This window comes from Phyllostomus discolor, chromosome 14, assembly GCF_004126475.2.
Source record: "Phyllostomus discolor isolate MPI-MPIP mPhyDis1 chromosome 14, mPhyDis1.pri.v3, whole genome shotgun sequence".
NCBI classification, from domain to species: Eukaryota; Metazoa; Chordata; class Mammalia; order Chiroptera; family Phyllostomidae; genus Phyllostomus; species Phyllostomus discolor.
In genome coordinates this window covers 51,921,790-51,935,945 of record NC_040916.2, presented here as the reverse complement: position 1 = coordinate 51,935,945, position 14,156 = coordinate 51,921,790, and the positions used below count along the sequence as shown (strand labels likewise).

The window sequence follows — 14,156 nt, the reverse complement described above, 5'->3', positions numbered from 1 at the left end:
TCTAGTCAGGGCACATGCCTGGGTTGTGGGCCAGGTTCACTGGTGTGGGGCGCATGAGAGGCAACCACACATTGATGTTTCTCTCCCTTTCTTTCTCCCTCCATTCCTCTCTGTCTAAAAATAAATAAAATCTTTAAAAATAAATGTTGCTAGCATTTTGTAGAGAGAGGACATTGTTCTGCCGAGGTCTCTGTTAACCTGAGGATTTGAGCTCATGGCTAGCTGAGGGTTTCACTGGTTATTTGAAAGTTTCTGACGTATCTGACAGTCTCAGCTTAACAGGTCACTTCAGTGCAGGAGTCTTTGTGGCTGCTGCTTTAGATTAGCAGAATATAAAATAGGTAGATAGATGACTTTCTAGAAAAAGAACACTCAGCATGCATAGAAGTGCAGGGCACTCTGAGCAGTCTGATTTATATTTATTTAAATAAAATTTATTTTGGTACTTATGTAGCATTAAAATGGCAATAAAAAAGGTATTAAAAACACCTAGAGTTTCACAATTCTAAGAGCTCCCTTTCTCCATGCATTTTCTTCAGGTTTCATCCTGAGGCATTGATATATACTAAAAGGTATTATAACAACATTAAGGCATTTTTTTATGAAGTATCTGTCATTTCATCATCTTATTTTAGCTTTTTTTTTTTTTTAATTTTTTCAAAAGTTTTAATTTATTTTTAGATAGAAGGGAAGGGAGGGAGAGAGAGAAGGAGGAAAAGAAGGATGTGTGTGAGAGATACATTGATTAGTTGCCTCTCACACACCCTCAACTGGATACAGGGCCTGCAACCCAGGCATGTGCCCTGACTGAGGATCGAACCATCAGCCTTTGGGTTCACAGGCTGGTGCTCAGTCCACTGAGCCACAGTAGCCAGGGCCACTTGCCAGTACATTATATCGGGCTAAGTATAACCTGATACCTAAAGCAGATGAGGATAGTACACAAAAGGAAAATTATAAGCCAATTCATTTGTGAATGTAAATACAGAAATTCACCCAAAACACCAGAAGTGGAATTCACTAATACATCATAAGCAAAATTGTGTTTGTCCTAAGAACTCAAGGTTGAGGTAGTATTGGCAGGATAGAAAGCAGTGGAATGACATTTTTGAAATACTGAGAGAAAAAATACTGCCAACCAGGAATTCTGTACTTGGCAAAACTATCATTCAAGAGCAAAGGAAAAATTAAAACATTCCTAGATCAACAGTAGCAGAGAGAGTTTATTACTAATAAACCTTCCATACATGGAATGCTGGAGGGAGTCTTTTAGGCTCCCTGCCGACCAGTTCAATTTACTTTTTGGAGTAAGACCAAAGAATATGCATTTTTAATAAACTCTCCTATGGGTTTTTATAAACTGTAAAGAAAAGAACAAAGGCCTCGTAATGAGAAAACGTTTTACCTTCAGCAGACTGGTAAAAACTTTAAAAACAAAAGAAGTCCTATGATATCAAGTGCTCCAGGATTTGGTACAGTCCTCTTCATGGATGTATAAATTAGTACACTCATTTTAGAAAATAATTTTGGCATTATCTAGTAAAGATGAAGATGTATGGACCATATAAGTTGTGCAAACCACTGGCAGAAACTCTTCTATCTTTGCAGCAGAAAACATACGTAAGAATGTTTTCATTGGCTGTGAGTAATAACAAAAAAACAGAAACCGTCCACATTTTTATTGAGAGTAGAAAAGATTTAAAAGTGTGTGTGAAAATGAGTGTGCCAGCGGTGGTGCCAAATATCAAGTATACTTTCATAAGCCACGTTCATAATTTACAAGGCACATTTTATTTAGGGATATATACATCTGTAGTAAAACAAAAAAGAAAAGCAAGGAAATCATAAACAGTTGAGTACAGCGATTACTCTGAAGGTTAGGGGAGAGAGGGACACAAGTTTCAGTGACTTTGGTCATGTGAACTAAAGATGGTTACAAGGATATATGTTTTCTTTTTAATACCTTTTTTTTTTCCATTACAATATTTAGACGTTTATGTAACTTACAAAGTGATCACCCCAAAAACCTAATACCCTTCTGACACCATACACAGTTATATTTTTTACTATATTCCCTGTGCTGTACTTTACATCCTCATTAAACTGTAAATACCAATTTGTATTTCTTAATCCCTTTGTCTTTTTCACCCATCCCCCTAACTCCCCCTCCTATCTGGCAACTCAGAATTTTATCTGTGGGTGTGTTTCTGTTCTGCTTATTCATTTTTTGTTTTTTAGATTTCACATATGTGAAATCTCTGCCCCTCCTACCAGTCTCTGTGTGGTTTCTTTATATACTTAGTTGTAAGACTTTGGTCCAGCTAGATTTTAGGCAGTTCTGAGTTTAGGCAGTTCTGGTGGTTGTTGTTCTGTAGTTTAGCTATATTTTTGCTGTGGGAGGGATCAAATACTACATTTACCTATCTGCCATTTGTGTTTTATTATTTTTTAATTTATTGATTTTTTTAAGAGAGAGAGAGAAACATCAGTTGTTGTTCCACTTATTTAAGCTTTCATTGGTTGAGTCTTGTATATGCCGTGACTGGGGATTGAACCTGCAACCTTGGCTAATGGGGATGACACTCTAACCCAGGGGTGTCAGACTCATTTTCACTGGGGGCCACATCAACCTTGTGGTTGCCTGCAAAGGGCTGAATGTAATTTTAGGACTTTTTAAATGTAACTACTCCTTAACAGTTAAGTGAGAGCTGGACTCTGCCACTGGGTAGAAACAAGGTCAGATAAAACAAAGGTGGAGGGCCGGATTTGGCCCTCGGGCCTTGTGTTTGCTACCTGTGCTCTAGCCAACTGAGCTGCCCAACCAGGGCATGTTTTATTTTCTTAATGCCTCATTTATGTTATTTTTACATGTACCAAATACTGTTAAAGAGTATATAAAATGTAAAACACCTGCTCTATTTTACTGTTGAAGAGAATGAAAGTGTGTGTTCTGAGTCAATACAGACCTTTTTCCCTCCATAGCATTTATCCGCATCTAACATATACAGTTTTCTTTTTTTTTCTTTCTTTTTTTTTTTTTTTTGGAAGGTAGGAGTGTGTGTGTCTGTTCCTGCTTGAAAATGAAATCCAAGTTGGTCGGAAGGTTGTGGGTTATTGTTAAGCTGAAAATGAAATCCATTAGGGCAGAGGGTTTTGTTTTTTCTTATCATTCTTTTTTAACATTATATGTTACAGTTCCCAAAAAGTGATTGGGGACATAGTACATGCTCAAACAGTATTCGTTGGTTGAGTGAATGAATGTGTGTGTATATGTATGTATATTACAAAACCTAGTGGGTGTATATACATGTATTTAAAGATCTGGAATTCTACACACCAAATTAAACTCAATTGGGGAGTGGGATTAGGGGTAAGGATTGGTTACATCTGAGTGAATAGAGAATATAGTGCACTTTATATTATATATTGTATTTTTTAATGTAAAGGGGAGGAAACATTTTGAAAACAAGCAGATTGTAAACTGGAAGAAATTTAGCAAAAATCAACATTATTCATAAACAGACCTTTAATTTTGAGAACTGATTTGGCAAGTTACTGGATTGAAACTAGACTGGGTTCTGGAATGACCTCAGCATAATGTGCAACTAGACTGCTAGCACTTTCTATGAGTGTTATTATAGGAGGCTATTGCTAGTATGGATCTCAGAAGAAAGGATCAGTCTGGAGTTGGAGGGCTGTGAACAATTTAAGACATGAAAAGTCATGTGCTAAGCAGTTTGGTATACATGTTATCTGTACATTAATCTTTTGTTTTCATTTAAAACAAAAAGACCAAAATATGACTAGGATTATATACTTGGCTAGATGGAGTAAAATAAGCAGTGTTCTATGGAACTCTTGAAATATCTCGTGTGTAGATATTTGCAATTTAAATTATTTCAGAAGTGCTTTGTGTTCTTCCATTCACTCTTTGTTTAGTGATTCTTCAGCCAAACCCAACAGTCACACAAGCCTGTTGTCCCCCTATTCCTCCCCACCATCAACACCACCCTTTTAGTGATAAAAATATGTACAGTGGAATGGTCTTATCAGACATTCCTGCACTGCTTTGACACAGTTTTGACACTAATCCTTTCTGGTGGAGCTTCTAAATTAAGAGAAGTATTTAAAAAAATCTTTTTGCACTTGTTAGTATGTTTTTATTATTTTTAATCTTTATTATATTTTTTCCATTATCATTTAGTACCCTTATAACCCTGTCGCCCAAGCAATCACCACACTGTTGTCCATGACCATGAGTCCTTTTTACTTTTTGCTCAATTTCTACACCCCCTAATCCCCCAGCCCCCACTAGCTGTTATCTGTTCTTCAACTATGAGTCTGTCTCTGTTTTGCTTGTTACTTTAGTTTCTTTGTTAGATTCTATATATGAGTGAAATCATATGGTATTTGTCTTTCTCGGGCTTAATTCACTTAGCATAATATCCTCCAGGTCTTGTTGAAAGGGTAAAATTTTCTTTTTTATGGCCAAATACAATTCCACTGTTTAAATGTCCCGTAGTTGTTTTATCCACTCATCTATTGATGGACACATAGGCTGCTTTCATATCTTGGTGATTGTATATGATGCTATAATAAACATAGGACTGCTTGTGTTCTTTCGAATTAGTGTTTTGGGTTCCTTCCGATATATTCCCAGAAGTGAAATTGCTGAATCAAAACACAGATCCATTTTTAAATTTTTGAGGAATCTCCATACTGCTCTCCACAGTGGCTGCCCCAGTCTGCATTCCCAACAGTGTAGAAGGGTTCCCTTTTCTCCACATCCTCACCAGCACTTGTGTTTGTGGATTTATTGTTGATAGCCATGCTGACAGGTGTGAGATGGTATCTCATTGTGATTTTATTTATATATTTTTACATATATTTTATTAATTATGCTCCTATAGTTGTCCCATTTTCCTCCCTTTATTCCCCTCCGCCCTGCACAACCTCTCCCGCCTGTATTTTCCCACCTTTAGTTCATGTCCATAGGACATACATATAAGTGCTTTGGCTTTTACATTTCCTATACTGTTCTTAACCAGTATTTTTTGTCTATTTTGTACCTACCATTTATGCTACTTATTCACTGTACCTTTTCCCCTTTTCTCCCCTTGCCCCCACTGCCAACCCTCCATGTGATCTCCATTTCGGTGATTCTGTTCCTGTTCTAGTTGTTTGCTTAGTTTGTTTTTGTTTTTATTTTAGGTTTGGTTGCTGATAGTTGTGAGTTTGTTGTCATTTTACAGTTCACAGTTTTGATCTTCTTTTTCTTAATAAGTCCCTTTAACATTTCATAAAATAAGGGCTTGGTGATGATGAACTCCTTTAACTTGACCTTATCTGAGAAGCACTTGATCTGCCCTTCCATTCTAAATGAAAGCTTTGCTGGATAGAGTAATCTTGGATATAGGTTTTTGCCTTTCATGACTTGGAATACTTCTTTCCAGCCCCTTCTTGCCTGCAAGGTTTCTTTGGAGAAACCAGCTAATAGTCTAATGGGACTCTTTTGTAGGTAACTGTCTCCTTATCTCTTGCTGCTTTTAAGATTCTCTCTTTCTCTTTAATTTTGGGTAATTATGATGTGCCTTGGTATGTTCCTGCTTGGATCCAACTTCTTTGGGACTCTCTGAGCTTCCTAGACTTCCTGGAAGTCTCTTTCCTTTGCCAGATTGGGGGAGTTCTTCTTCATTATGTTTTCAAATAAGTTTTTGATTTCTTGCTCTTCCTCTTCCCCTTCTGGCACCCCTATGATTTGGATGTGGGAATGTTTAAAGTTGCCTTGGAGGCTCCTAAGCCTCTCTTTTTTTTTTTTTTTGAATACCTTTTTCTTCATTCTGTTCTGGTTGACTGTTTATTTCTTCCTTCTGGTCCAAAGCATTGATTTGAGTCCCAGGTCCTTCCATTCACCATTGGTTCCCTGTACATTTTTCTTTATTTCACTTTTCATAGCCTTCACTTTTTCCTCTATTTCATGACCATATGCAACTATTTATGTGAGCATCCTGATTACCAGTGTTTTGAACTCTGCATAGGCTGGCTATCTCTTCATCACTTAGTTGTATTTTTTCTGGAGCTGTGATCTCTTCTTTCATTTGGGCCATTTTTTTTTCTTGTATCAGCACACCTGTTACATAGTAAGAGGCAGAGCCTTAAGTATTCACCAGGGTGGGGCAACCCACGTTGGCTCCTTGTGATGCTGTATGTGGAAGAAGGGTCCGAGAGGGATCAGTGCTGCTTGTTCAGTGCTCTGCTGGTTTTCAGTCACTGCCTCTGCTACCCACAAGCAAATTGGGCCCTTCTGGTGCTGATTCCTGGGTGGGTGAGTTTGTATACATTGTAGGACCCCGTGGGTCTCTGCAACAAACTCTCCTGTGAGGCTGGGAGTTTCTTCTGCCACAACAACCCCCACAGATTTTTACAGTCAGGGGTTCTGAGGGTTTATTTCTCTGCACTGGAACCCTGGATCATGCGGTCTGTTTTGCTTCCCAGTTGTTCCTCTTGGTTTATCTGCACACAAATGTGGGACCACTTGCTTCACCAGCCGCTGCCTCTCCCTGTCTGCCAGCTGCCGCTTTTCCAGGGGTCCTTTGTGCCCGACTGCCCGTCTTGCTCCTCCTACGGGTCTGGATGAATGTTTCTTCTTTAACTCCTTGGTTGTTGGACTTCCGTACAATTCGATTTTCTGTCAGCTCTGTTTTGTTTTGTTTTTAATTTGTTGTTGTCCTCCTCTTGGTTGTTCAAGGAGGCACAGTGTGTCTACCTATGGCTCCATCTTTGCTGGAAGTCTCAATTTGGTTTTAATTTGCTTTTCTCTGATGATTTGTGACACTGAGCATCTTTTCATATGTCTTGGCCATCTGTATGTCCTCTTTGTACAAGTGTCTATTCAGATCCTTTGCCCATTTTTTAATTGGGTTGTTTGTTTTCCTGGTGTTGAGTATTATAAGTACTTTATAAATTTTGGATATGAACCCCTTATCAGCTGTATCAGCAGATATGGTCTCCCATTCTGTGGCTTGTCCTTGTATTTTGTTGATGATTTCCTTTGCTGTGCAAAAACTTTGTAGTTTGATGAAGTCCCATTTATTTATTTTTCCATTTTTTTCCCTTGTCTAGAGAGATGTATCTAGTAAAAAATTGCTATGAGTAATGTCTGAGATTTTTCTGCCTATGTTTTCTTCTAGGATTTTTATGGTTTTGGGTCTAACATTTAAGTTTTTGATCCATTTTGAATTTATTCTTGTATGTGGTGTAAGAAGGTGGTCAAGTTTCATTTTTCTGAACATATCTGTCCAATTTTACTAACAATTTATTGAATAAAGTATCTTTAGCCCATTGTACCTGCTTGTTTCCTCTGTTGAATATTGACTATAAAGGTGTGGATTTTTTTCTGGGCCCTCTATTCTCTTCCTTTAATCTGTGTATCTGTTTTTATACCAGTACCAGGCTATTTTGGTTACTATGACCTTGTAGTACAGTTGGATATTAGGTAGCATGATTCCTCCAACTTTGTTCTTCTTTCTCAGCATTGCTGTTGCTATGCAAGGCCTTTTGTGGTTCCATATAAATTTTTGAAATATTCTAGTTCTGTGAAATATGTCATTGGAATCTTGATAGGAATTGCATTGAATCTATGGATTGCTTTGGCGAGTATGGACATTTTAATTTTAATGACATTAATTTGTTCTATCCGTGAACATGGCATTTGCTTCCACTTATTTGTATCTTCAGTTTCTTTGTTCAGTGTCTCTTAACTTTCCAAGTATAGGTCTTTTATATTCTTGGTTAGATTTATTCCTAGGTATTTTATTCTTTTTGAAGAAATTATTAATGGGATTGTCTTTCTTAATTTCCCTTTGTTAGCTCATTATTGGCATATAAAAATGCAACTGATTTCTGGGTATTAATTGTGTATCCTGCTACTTTGTTGAATTTATTGATCAGTTCTAGTAGTTCCTTGGTGGAATCTTTGGGGATCTCTGTGTACAGTGTTATGTCCCCTGCAAATAAAGACAGTTTACTTCTTCCTTTCCAATTTGGATGCCTTTTATTTTTTCTTCCCATTTGATTGTCATGGCTAGGACTTTCCAGTACTACGTTGAATAAGAGCAGTGAAAGCAGGCATCCATGTCTTGTTCCCGATCTTAAGGGGAATGCCTGTAGTTTTTGTCTGTTGAGTGTGATGCTAGCTAGCAGTGGGTTTGTCATATATGGCCTTTATTACGTTTAGGTTTGTTCCCTCTATTCCCACTTTGCTGAGACTTTTTACCATAAATGGGTGCTGGGTTTTATCAAAAGCTTTTTCTGCATCTATTGATATAATCATGTGGTGTTTATCTTTCATTTTGTTTATGTGGTGAATCATATTTATTGTTTTGCAAATGTTGTACCATTGTACCACCCTTGCATTCCCAGGGTAAGTCCCACTTGATCATGGCATATGCCCTTTTTTTTTTCAAGATTTTATTTATTTATTCTTAGAGAGGGAAGGGAGGGAGATAGAGAAAGAGAGAGAGAAACATCAATGTATGGTTGCTGGGAGTTATGGCCTGCAACCCAGGCATGTACCCTGGCTGGGAATCAAACCTGCAACACTTTGGTCTGCAGCCCGTGCTCAATCCACTGAGCTACGCCAGCCAGGGACATATGCCCTTTTTGATGCATTGCCATATTCGGTTTGCCAATACTTTGTTGAGGATATTAGCATCCATGTTCATCAGTGATATTGGTCTATAGTTTTCTTTCTTTGTAGTGTCTTTATCTGGAATTAGGATAATGCTGGCCTTGTAAAATGAATTTGTGAGTCTTCCCTCTTCTTGAATTTTATGAAATAGTCTGAGAAGGAAAGGCATTAGTTCTTGGAATGTCTGGTAAAGTTCACCTGTAAAGCCATCTGGTCCAGGACTTTTGTTTGTTGGGAGTTTTTTGATTACTGCTTCAATTTCATTAGCTATAATAAGAGAAGTATGTTTTAGAAATCTGTCTCCACTTTGTGGTGATGATGCTTTTTTACAAGTGTGGAAATACATCTGTTTTATTTAAATCTTACTATTTTATAGTGGAAATGTGAATGTCATTAAAATAAGGGTTATAATGTTGATCCGAAGGATTGATTGTGCTTAGTATAGAAGTCCATGATTGCCTTTGGCTCATGTTTTTATTGCAAAGGGGTTCAGACCCTGGACTGTGTGGCTCCGTTGGTTGGAACATGGTCCTGTAGACCAAATGTTGCTGCTTTGATTTCTTGTCAGGGCACATACCCAGGATGTGGGTTCAATCACCAGTTGGGGTGCGAACATAAAGTCGGCAAGCCTATGATTCTCTCTCTCTCTTTCTCTCTCTTCCATTCTCTGTAAAAGCAATGGGGAAAAAAAAGTCCTCAGATGAGGATTAAAAAGAAAAAAAAAGGTGTTTGGCCATTGGCCTGTAATTTCTCTATGAAGGAAATTAAGTTTTGCAATATGTAAGGTTTTCCCCCCTTTTCATGAACTTGAAAGACTTGTTCCTCTTTCCTCTTACTGTTCTTAAAACTATAATGTGGTTTATTTCTGGTTTTTACTAGTTCTGGCGCAATTTGGACCATGCGATGATTATACAAGATTTTAGACCATTTCTAAGTAGCAGTCCACTGGATCAAGATAATAGACCCACTGAGAGACCCCAAACTCACACTGACTTCTGGGGACCAAGTCGACCTCCTCGGCTGCCAATGACTCGGAGATACAGATCACAAGGAAGTACTCGACCTGATAGATCCCCAGCTATTGAAGGGTGAGTGCAAAAATGTTGTTACAAGGGTAGTTTCAATGAAAGACGTATTAGCTTAAGCTAATTTTTATAAGGTAGAATGAAGATACATCTAAATTGAATGTCTCTATACCCAACTTGTACCAGTTAGTGAATGATGATAAAGTCAGGGTGATAAAACTAATGATATAGGTCTCTGGTTAACATTTTTATTTATGTCTCAGAATCATACAGGTTTGTGTATCAGAATTTCAGAATATACCGAAAAGGGATCAAATATACTGCATGACATTAGGATTCAAAAAGACACAGCAGATTGGAGCAATGGACTTAATATGAATTTTAATAGGAATAAATATAGAGTCTTGTGACTGCTGAAAACATTCATGCAACAAATTTCTATTGAGCCTTTTATAGCAGGGTATTTGTACGAGACACTAGGGATACTAATGGAGAGTAAAACACCAGTTAGTGGTAGCCCCTCATCTCATGGGTCTTCTTTAGTAGGGATAATAAACAGATTTTAAAAATATTTACTACATGGCCCTAGCCGGTTGACTCAGTTGGTTGTAGCATTAATCCATACACAAAAAGGTTGTGGTTTCGATTCCCAGTCAGGGCACATAACTAGGTTGCAGGTTTGATCCCTGGTCAGGGTGCATATGAGAGGTAACCCCTCAATGTTCCTCTCCCTTTCTCTCCCTTCCTCTCTCTCTCAAATCAATAAACATACCCTCAACTGAGGATTTTTTAAAAAAATTTTTACCACATGTGTAGGATTGTGCTTCATGTTTTACCTGCTTATCTCTTTTAATCCATATGAATTAGTAGTTACTATTGCTGTTCTCTTTTTATGTAAGAATAAACTAAAACTCGGTGAAATGAAGTAAACTGGATCAGTGGTGGATTCATGCACTCAGGAGTACATGAACCTAGGGCTACACTATCTGATACCCCAGTCATTAGCCACATGTGCTTGTGTCAGTTTACATTAACAACACTCAAAATTCTTCAGCCACACTAACCACATTTCAGGGACTGAGTAGCCACAGATAGCTAGCAGTCCACATTTCACAGCCCAGATTATAGAATATTTCTGTCATCTTACACTCCTGTTTGGGCAGTGTTTTCTAGAGCCTACACTTGTCCCATGCACACACCTTCTAGATTTTACTATTAATATTTTATTATACTTGCTTTATCACACATACAAACATCTATTTGTCCATTAGTTTTCTTATGACATTCCTTCTTAGGAAAATTATAGGATATGGAAATCCAATTTAATGGGATTGTTTAGGACAAAGGCCAATGAAATATTAGATTGTTTTAATAACTTCTATGCTCAGAGGTAAATCCACTGTGTCCTGTGCCACTCAAATTGCCTGTAGATTAGCCCTGACTGGTGTGGCTCAGTTGGTTGGGCATCATCCTGCAAAGCAAAAGGTTGCTGGTTTGGTTCTAGGTCAGGGTACATGCCTTGATTGCGGGTTTGGTCTCGGGTTGGGGCGTGTATGAGAGGCAACTAGTTCCATTTTCTAACATCAGCGTTTCTTGCTCTCTTTCTCCTTCCCTCTCCCTCTCTCTAAAAATAAATAGATAAAAATCTTTATGTTACCTGTAGATTACTTTCCCTTCTCTGCCTGGTGTAGTCACCATTGTTGAACTCCTGAACTTACAGTTCCTCTAAACTTTTACCTCTTTTTTTCCCCAACCACCCAAAATACTGCCAGTTTTGGATTAGTTCTGTTGTCAGTCTACTTTTCCTTGTTCCTACATCACAGTATGGTGGCTAAGTACTGCTGAAGGAAAATCATTTAAATGAGTGCATTGTTGTCCCTTCAGCTGGTAGAGTGTACTTAATTTTTATTAGTTGGTCAGTACTTTTCATTAGTTTTCTAATTTCCATTCTCCTCACCAAATATTTTGAAGTAACACAATTTTACTCTCTAAAGTTTCTATCCAGTAGCTGATTTCAGCAGCTGAGTTGTATTCTTCATTATGAAAATTGGTGCCTTAGGCATGAACTTACCAAATCTCTGTGCCCAACTTTTTCTATACCAATATTTATTTCTCCCTCTAGTCTCTTCAGATGAGGTGTCCTTTTTGGGGATGGGGGTTAGTAACTCTGTCAGTCCATATTTCTGATCCATTCCTCTGACCTATTTCTCCTGGGATTTCATATCATTCATTTTCTTCTTCCTGCTCCTTCCCTTTTCTCCCTTAACTGTTTCTCGCTTGATCATATTTCTCCCTGCCCCCCCAACACATATATACTTTAGCTCTGTGGTTTTCAAATCTGGTTATACATTAGTGTTACTGAGGATTTATTTTATTTTTAATCTTCACCTGAGTATATGTTTATTGATGAGAGAGGGAGAGAGAGAGAGAGAAATTAATGTGCAGAGAAACATTGACTGGTTGCCTCCCATATATACCCCTACTGGGGATTGAACCCACAACCTAGGTATGTGTCTTGACTGGGTATTGAACCCCCAACTTTTTAGTATATGGGACGACACTCCAACCAATGAGCCATCCAGCTAGAGTGCTGAAGATACATTTTAAAATACTGATACCTCCTTCCCCCCACTTTAGGATTCTGATTTAATTAATTTGCGTGTAGTGCAGGCATTGATAATTTTTTAAATATATTTTATTGATTATGCTATTACAGTTGTCCCATTTTCCCCTCTTCACTCCCCTCCACCCTGTACACCCTCTCCCACCCATATCCCCCCCTTTAGCCGTGTCCATGTGTCATACTTACAAGTTCTTTAGCTTCTACATTTCCCATACTGTTCTTACCCTCCCCCTATCTATTTTCAACCTACGATCTATGCTACTTATTCTCTGTACCTTCCCCCCCCCTCCTCCTCCCACTCTCCTGTTGTTAACCCGCCATGTGATCTCCATTTCTGTGGTTCTGTTCCTGTTCTACCTGTTTGCTTAATTTCTTTCGGTTTTGCTTTAGGTGTGGTTTTTAATAATTGTGAGTTTGCTGTCCTTTTACTATACATGTTTTTTCTTTATCTTCTTTTCTTAGGTGAGTCCCTTTAACATTTCATAAAATAAGGGCTTGGTGATGATGAACTCCTTTAACTTGACCTTATCTGAGAAGCACTTGATCTGCCCTTCCATTCTAAATGAAAGCTTTGCTGGATAGAGTAATCTGGGATATAGGTCCTTGTCTTTCATGACTTGGAATACTTTCCAGCCCCTTCTTGCCTATAAGGTCTCTTTTGAGAAATTAGCTAGCAATCTGATGGGAACTCCTTTGCAGGTAACTGTCTCCTTCTCTCTTGCTGTGTTTAAGATTCTCTCCTTATCTTTCATCTTGGCTAATGTAATTATGATGTGCCTTGGTGTCTTCCTCTTTGGGTTCAACTTCTCTGGGACTCTCTAAGCTTCCTGGACTTCTTGGAAGTCTCTTTCCTTTACTGGATTGGGAAAGTTCTCCTTCATTATGTTTTCAAATAAGTTTTTGATTTCTTGCACTTGTTCTTCTCTTTCTGGTACCCCTATAATTTGGATGTTGGAACGTTTAAAGGTGTCCTGGAGGTTCCTAAGCTTCTCCTCTTTTTTTTTTTTGAATTCTTATTTCTTCATTCTGTTCTGGTTGACTGTTTATTTCTTCCTTCTGGTCCACTCTATTGTTTTGAGTCCCAGTTTCTTTCCCATCACTATTGGTTCTCCGTGCATCTTCCTTCATCTCTTTTATGGTAACCTGCATTTTTTTCATCTAATTTACACCCAAAATCAACCAATTCTGTGAGCTTCCTGATCACCAGTGTTTTGAACTGTGCATCTGATAGATTGGCTATCTCTTGGTCGCTCAAAAGGATGAGTCCTGGGGTATCTGTTCTTCTGTTTGAGACATATGTCTCTCTCTCTCTCTCTTTTTTGTGTGTGGGGGGGGGGTCTGGTTGCTCCTGTTTCATTGAGGGGCGGAGCTTCGGTGTTCACCAGGGCTGGGTACCCCAGTTGCTAGATTGTGAGGTTGTATGTGGAGGTGGGAGCGGGGGCGGGAGGGAACAATGACAGTAGCTCCGTTCTCCTGAGACCTCAGTCCCTTCTCTGGGATCCTGGGCTGCGTGCTCTACCCTGGTTCACAATTGTCGCCTCACTGGGTCTGCCAGCTGCCGCTTGCATACTCAGGGTCCACCTGCTGCAATCTTGTGCGCCCAGATGCTTTACGCGTCCCCGGTTGCCTTATGCACCCAGTTCTCCCTGTTCTCTGCGCACTGTGACCTGCACCCGGCTGCTTCTCTCCACCCCTCTTACCAGCCTGGATGAACGGGTCTACTTCAACTTCTTGGCTGTCCGACTTCCATTCAGATAAATTCTCTCTGTCAGTTCTGGGTGTTATTTTGCCTTTAAATTGTTGTTGTTCTAATCTTGGT

General features: G+C 38.7%; 1 protein-coding gene across 1 annotated transcript in view; it reads left to right on the top strand.

The window, feature by feature from the left end:
• RNF115 (ring finger protein 115) overlaps window positions 1-14,156 on the top strand; it is a 79,345-nt gene that overhangs the window by 40,018 nt on the left and 25,171 nt on the right. Inside the window, 1 exon segment of the mRNA XM_028502515.2 lies at window positions 9,569-9,777. Coding sequence (XP_028358316.1) covers window positions 9,569-9,777 — 209 coding nt within the window.